Source organism: Rhamphochromis sp. 'chilingali' (assembly GCF_963969265.1).
Source record: "Rhamphochromis sp. 'chilingali' genome assembly, chromosome: 17".
In the NCBI taxonomy this organism is placed as follows: domain Eukaryota; kingdom Metazoa; phylum Chordata; class Actinopteri; order Cichliformes; family Cichlidae; genus Rhamphochromis; species Rhamphochromis sp. 'chilingali'.
This window is the reverse complement of record NC_137944.1, coordinates 22,934,742-22,942,293: the sequence shown is the minus strand read 5'-3', so window position 1 is coordinate 22,942,293 and position 7,552 is coordinate 22,934,742. Positions and strand designations below refer to the sequence as shown.

The 7,552-nt window shown below is 39.8% G+C and overlaps 1 protein-coding gene across 1 annotated transcript; it reads left to right on the top strand.

Annotated features, from left to right (window-relative positions):
- Nucleotides 1–766: 766 nt before the first annotated feature.
- Nucleotides 767–5,299, top strand: LOC308384429 (uncharacterized protein; the record flags this gene model as incomplete). Its single annotated transcript, XM_080862995.1, has 2 exons — nucleotides 767–857; nucleotides 3,853–5,299. Exon 2 carries the CDS (start codon nucleotides 3,893–3,895, stop codon nucleotides 5,297–5,299), a length of 1,407 nt encoding a protein of 468 aa, XP_080719121.1. The 5' UTR covers nucleotides 767–857; nucleotides 3,853–3,892.
- Nucleotides 5,300–7,552: the final 2,253 nt, after the last annotated feature.

The following is a 7,552-nucleotide window of genomic DNA, read 5'->3' as shown; positions in this document are numbered from 1 at the left end:
AGAGACAAAACCTCCTGAGAATCACCTTCTGCCAGCTTCACCCGGTTATAGGTAGTTTCTCAATATTTCCACTGTTTCACTTTCTTTTCTTCATGTTAGTTTCCATCATATTTGGCCAGAATCTTCACAGCTTATCCCTTTGTGGTGATTTTCATATTTCCACAGATAAACCTGCACTAGACATTGATAAAGGGCTTCCCTTATGCAAGGGGAAAAAACCAAAAGCCAGGCAGCGCTAAGTCATAATTTCAAGCTAAAAGATTTGACTTAATAGCTTGAAATTTCCAGTTATTTTCTCTGAAGTGTGGGTTAATAACTTGTTAATAAATAACGTAAAAAAAATCAACTTTTTGAGATAATCAAAAAATTTTGACTTACACATAAAAATATTGTTTTCAGTGGTTAAAAATTCCCTGCTGCTATCTTTACATCAATTTTAAATTTTGGCAAGCATACAATAAAAATTCTTTATTTTTACTGTCTATGTACTTCATCCATATATAAGGTAAAATTAAAATAAAACATATCTTTTTTATTGTCTGTGTAATTTATCCATATATGAAATTAAGTGCATGATAAGATACAATATAAACCTTTTATACTGTCTATGGATTTTACTCAATTATTAATGTTAAATAAAAGACAGACTTTAAGATAATGTATATCTTGCAGTAACACCAAAATCAAATCAAAAAGTGGGATCCTGGTCCCCCTAGGGCCCTAGGAATTGCTGGGGCGGAACTGAAATTCTCCGCTGTAGTTTCCTCCGGAGCCGCGTGGATGTCACGTACGGCCGGAAGCGGTCGCAAATTTGAACAGCCATCACAGCAACAATAAACGCGCACTTTCACTTTACGGTATGTCTGCTGAATCAATATTTTATGAAAAATTAAACTAAAATCATACAGGATATTTATGTAAGGTGAGTTACGCAGCCCGTTGACGGCATTGTTTTGTGCGCTTCACAGCGTTAGCTACTCTTTTCAGCACCGTCGATTTTGAAACAGGCTATTACCTGAAAAACAGTCTGCTCCACAGTCATAGCTTCTGCTAAAGGCCCTTAAATGCAATTAAATGTATTGCCCTGTAGTTATTGCTGAGAATGCACGGGGTCTGTGTGATTTTTTTCGATAAGTTGCACAAGTTTTAATCTGTAAAAATTGCACCATTAAAGCACAAAATAACAGATTTTTGCATGCAGGGATATTAATTGTGCACGTCATTAGTGGGACACCTCAACACCAGCAGACCACGGCTACACTTTCCCGCCGTTGCAAGGTTGTAACCCAGAAAATAGACGTAGCCGTGCAGACCCCATCTCCTAAATAAGACGCTGAGCATGGCATCCTATTTTCCCCGTCAGTCCACCTTAAAAGTGCTAAATCGCCTGCAGAGGGACTCGTTTAGTCATTTTAAATTGATGCACGAGTTAAGTGAATCTATTCAAATTCACTGTAATGATTACTTTAGTTGGCTTTTTTCGTTATTAAAAATATAAATCATTTTAAATAATTTTTCTGTATTTTTAAGCTATTAAGTTTTTATGGTCTAAGCTGGATTTTTCAGGGGTTGCAAATAGACAAGCCTTTTTAAAATCTAACATTTTAGTTAATCCTAGTTTATGCTACTTCCTGTGTTTTTGTTTGATCGTTGATAATAAAACATTTATCACAGTCCTGGAGATTTTCCTTGGTTGGAAGCCCCAAACCTCTTTGGTGTGCACTTTTTTTTCTTTTTCACTTTCTGTTTCTTCTTTATTTGGATCTTTGTCTTGTGGGCCGAATGTGTAAACCACTACGCTGTTTTTATTCTAAGCCCAGTAGAAGATATGGCAGGAGACGTTAGAGGCCACCTTTGTTCAGAATTTTTCTTGTTATCACAAGCTGGTTTAACTCACATTTATTGATAGGCTGCTTATTTGTATTTCTATTAATTTGTTGGAGTTCTGAGGACTTTCAGTCTGTGGTCTCGTGGTGGTTGTTATTTAAGACTCAGACTAAAAGGAATGTCATTCTCTGCTCATATTATTCAAATCCATGTCCATCAACTATGCAGTCATATAGTTATTACATAATGTTACATATAATTAAGTAATTACATGGTTATATATTATTCGTGTTTTTGAGTTAGTACATGGTAAATGCGAGAGGACCCAAAATGGAGCCTTGGGGAACTCCAAGAAAGTTTTGTAGACTTAAACATGTCATTTCTGATCAGCATGTGTAGTAATACATAGGGTGGCTGTAGCTCAGGTAGCAGAGCAGGTCAGCCACTAATCACAAGGTCGGTGGTTCTCAATATCAGCTGGAAGAGGATGCCGTTAAGACAGCCCTATTATTTTTTCCCGTTGACTGCTTCTTTTAGTTTCAACCAACACAATTAGCAAACTTACTCATGGGCAAATACATCAATAAATCGTTCCTGTAAAAACGACCATTGAAAGGCTCAGCCTATTGTCCATGGTTGGTAAATACGTCCAATCTTAATACATTGCAGGTGTAGAGCATTAAGATCCAATAAAAACACAACTGTGACTCTGACAACCTCACATCACTTAGACTGCTCTCATTAAAATGGGAAAAGTCCTGACTGAAAGGCATCGGAACTGCTGTTTTACAGGGATAAGGACTTTGATGGTTAGCTGAGGCAAATAGAATCAGCCAGTTTTGCCCTGTAAATGTGTTAAATCTGTATAAATGTGCAAATCTGGGTGGTCTCTAAGATCTCTGTAATTTGATGATTATGATGATTAAAGAGGACCTCAACAGTCTTCAGTATTAACCTATCACAGTATGTAAAGTTTTGATGAAAACATGTCCCCCTGACTCAACATGAAAATGACTGAATACTGCCCTCTATAGGTGTTATGCCCCTTTTAAGGTGGACTTGAAAATCCCCATAAGAAGCCAGTGTCAGAGCAGTGTGAGTTAAATAACAAAAATTAAGCAAACTACATTATTAGCTTCATAATGATATTATGAAAATATAATCAATGTTCATATATGCTGTCTTACAATGCAGACCAAATTTCTTTGTGTAATCATAAGTTATATGAGTATAATCACGCTTTTCGGTGATGATGGGAAATGTTTTGAAGCTACGATGTAAATTTAAAAAAAATAATAAAAGGCCCAGTACTTTATGAACAGAGTCAGCATTTTTATTGCTTTTGTCACATGTGTCAGTACAAGAAGTAATCGTAAAAGTAGCCAGTAACTCATAATAGCTGAATTTCAGCTTGAGAGGTTATCAGCCATTGACAAGAAAGGCATTTATTTACATTTATATCTATAACTGCATTTTAAGAGCTTAAGGTAGGCCCACTTGTCAGGGACACAAATTTTTAATATTAATTTCATCTATACATCAATTTTATCTGCTGCTTATCCAGTTCAGAATAATGGGGGTGGAGCCTATATGCAGGCTTCACAGTGGACACAGGGTTGTCATAGCGATAGGCATAACCATTAACACCTATTGTCAATTTAGCATCACTAACTGACAAACAAACATGTCCTTGGACTGTGGGAGTAAGCTGGAGTACTTGGAGAGAACCCGTGTAGGTACAGGGAGAACAGGCAAACTCCACACAGAAAGGCCTCAGCTGACTTAAGTCACTCCACCTCTGAGACATTTACTATGGATTTATCCCTCCAAAAAATTGATTTGAAAAATTAAAAGATTAAATAGTGGTAGGGGTTATCATCTTCCATACACAATCTGTGGTCTGTCTGGACTCCACGTACCTACACGTAGTTATTATGTTATTACGTCCAGTTATGTAATGAATCATAATGAGTAAAATGAAAACAATATTAAATAATAACTGTAATTTCTTTGTTAAATATGCAGGTGCACACCAACAGAAGTAGTCCACGCTGAAGCCGGCAGTATGGAAGAAGAAATTAAAGAACAAGGAGATCCTGTGAGCAATGAAAGGCAGGCCAGTGTAGGCAATCCAGTGAAGAGGGGAAGAGGGAGGCCGCAAGGCTCCAAGAAGCTGAACGTTTCCAACAGCGAGTCCACACAACCACAGAGGGGAAGAGGGCGTCCGAAGCTCTCTGGCACAAAACAGACAGAGCAGCGGGGCTCAGGAGATGACCATGCTGACAGTTTGGTCCAAATTCACAGGGGTCGAGGCCGGCCCAAAGGGTCCAAGAGTCAGGCCAGCGATGAAGACAGGACAGAGCATTCTCCTAAGAAAAGAGGCAGGCCACGAAAGTCTGTAACAGATGAGGAGGCTCCTGCTGAGGACTTACCGAACGGTGGCTCAGATACGCAAAAAAGGGGACGTCCAAAAGGATCGGTAAAGCGCAAGTCAGAGAGTTTAACAAGTGGGGAAGATGATGAAGGCAGCTCTGTAACGCCCAGGAAAAGAGGTCGACCGAAGGGCTCGCTTAATAAGAAATCAAGGCTGGAGAGCGAGCTTGGCATTGTGGGGATCTTAGATCTAAATGAGAGCCTAAACTCGGACAGAAGAGGACGACTCAGGAAAGCGGTGGTGAATAACACCTCGGCAGATATGTCGAATGGCATCTCAAATACGCCTCAGAGAGGAAGGGGAAGGCCAAGAAAAAGTATTGAACAAAATAAACTGGGCACAGATGGCTCCCAGCCTGTAAAGAGGGGGCGAGGCCGGCCTAAAGGGTCTTTAAACAAGAAACCCCCAGCATATAGGGTCCATGGTAAAGTGGGCCGGCCTCGGAAAGTACACATCCTGCCTGTGAGTGGAAGAAAACGTGGTCAACCGCGACAAAAGCCACCAAACAAAAGGGGGAGGCCGAGGAAGTACCCCCTGCCATCGCCTGAGGAGAAGAAAAAGCCAAAAGTGTGGAAGCCGCTGGGAAGACCGAGGAAATACCCTCGTGTGGATCCCCCAGAGGGATCTCTGCCCCCCCCTCGCAGAGCCCGTGGTCGGCCTCGCAAGTCAGAATCTAAGAAAGGCGCTCATTTACGCAAGAGTCTGCCTGCCGCTCCATTCACACCGCAAGACCCCATCGATGAACCTGCGAGAAAAAGGGGCCGTCCTCCAAGTACTGCAAAAAGCCAAGGCGAGGTCCCGCGGAAAAGGGGTCGCCCTAAAGGTTCGGTCAACAAAAATAAATCGAGAAGCGAAACCTTCCCCAACCACTCGAAAGCGTTGAGCGGTTCGCCTGCGGTTAGGATGGAAAGTGAAGCGGAGCTGGCAGAGGAGGAGATGGAGCACAACACGGAGACGCCGGCCATCGAGCACGCAAGCGATGAAGAAGCAACTCTGATTGATCAGGATGTAAACTTCGATGTTAGCAGCCAGGCTTGATGAGCGATCCTGGTGTGACCAAAAAGAAATGTTGCTGTAGTAATTGCTGTTTAAAACATAGGATCCATTCATATAGACAGAAACATGTTTTTAACATTTTGCCATCAGCTAGGCTAGATATCCAGCAGCTCCTCTGTTTTTCTGACTAACGTGTCCATCTTGTTTTTATCGTGCTACTTTTTTTTTTTCTTCAATACCTTTATTTCCGTCATCCAAGTAAACAAAAGTACTAATAATCTTTTACTAAAGCCGACATGTGGAAGTGATTTTTATAGACCGATTGTTCCAGTTTACATTCAGCTTTCAGATGTAGTGTTTGTTTTGTTGTTACTGGGGAATAACCTAGAGGCAGGATGAAAGTCCAAATAAATGTTAGGACGATGAAAGGGAGGAGAAGAAGAACTATAAACAGCTTTTGTACGACAATGCAGTCTCTCATTAAGCCTTTCATCCTAAAGAAAAGAAATGTTTTCAAGGGATTTGTTTTCCATATTTATGCCATAAACTGACACAAAAATGCAGAGCTAAGCGTGCTCGCTCACACCTCTTACACTGATACTGCTCTGCTGTCCAAGTCCCACAAATGACTGACCAAGTGTGATTGTAAGACGGGCAAATTTTAGTTTGTTTCCCCAAATCTCATTTAACTGGATAAATGTATGCAGTAAGATCAATATAAATCTGATAACAGTGAGCTATTTGCCAAACATTTTAAACTTATTTATATACATATTTTCCCCCCTATTGTGTGCTTGAAGTTGCTGTGACGGATATTTTTGTAAAAAGCAGTTTGAAGATGTGAAAACAGAAATGTTTATAGGTGAAAAATCACCTGAATCTGCAGCCGTACTCGACTTATAAAGTCTTGTGTTTAACCAATGTTGTTGACTTTGGCCCAGTCTCACTGCCTGCACCAACGTTACCAACTAACTTAATGCAAAGATGGGTGACAAATTAAAGACGAGACCCACACAAAGGGTGATGGGACCAGTAGACTCAAAACCAGTAGGTCCTGGGTTTGAGTCCATCATCTGGCTGGGTTTACATGTTCTCCCAGAGTACTCGTGTTTCTTCCCACAGTCCAAGCTGAGTCTTTTGTCCACATACAAAAGGCGTGTCAGCTCCCTGAAAACAGGTTTTAAAAAACCTTCCGGGTAAATTTTCATGACTTCATGTGGAAAACTTTTTTTTTCTTGCAAATTCAAAGGTGTTGCACCCTTATCACCTGTTTTTTTTTTTTTTTTTTTTGTGCTCCATGTTATTATTTGCTCAGGATGGTTATTAGCCAACATTTCCATACGTTTGTGGTTGTATTTCCACCTGTGGGGATGTTGTTAGCAGATTATACAACAATCTTTTAAAGGGTCTGCACTTAATTTCTGCTCAAGGTCAGCGTGTCATTTCACGCTCATCTGTGAGCTACTGTGTCATGATGTTTTTAAACGATGCTCGTGTGGATGGGATTTAAAACAAAAAAACAGAAAGTTCCTGGTTTAAAAAAGTATCCGAGTACCTCTGGACATAGCAATAGCGCACATCTGTGAAAACACTTGTTTCTGCACTTTATTTAGGTTTTTTTCCTTTAATTTGTCACCCAGTCACTTGTAGCAGCTAACAGGTAAAAGAAAGCATGTCATGGGTTTATATTTGCAAGGTGGTTCTAAATCCAGCTCAGAATGTGCTTGATGATTAAAAGTTATTTGGTAATGAGTTTAAATTAAAATGATCTTTTTTACTTTTTTGTCCTTTTTTTGGTCAAACCTATGAGCTGTAGCAGGTTTCAGCCACACTGTCTTGTACTCTATATGAAATTATTCAAACAGAAATGCTTAATAAAGCAGAAACTATTTGGTAAGATTGAATTATTAGCCATTTGTCTCATTGCAACAAAGCAAATGTTGATGTTGTTTTAAAGATTTCTTTATTTTCTTGTTATTTATTTTAAGTTTTATTAAACCAAGAGAACCTTACTGAAAAGTTCTCAAACATGGCCCTGTGTATCCGAGAGGAGAGTTAGTAACCTGGAGGTTACTAACGTTTGAAATGATGTCATGATTTGTCCTCTACGCAGGTCCACGGTCGACGGTAGCTTCATCTTTCTTTTGCCTTAATCGCTAAAGCTTTGAATGTACCATCCCGTGCATTCCTCCTCTACATGTACCATTTTAAGCCTTTTTTACTTTCCTCTTGTTGCAGATATCATTTCACTAATTTTTCAAAATGTTAGTGTAGCTGTGAAGCCTTTCGTTTGTT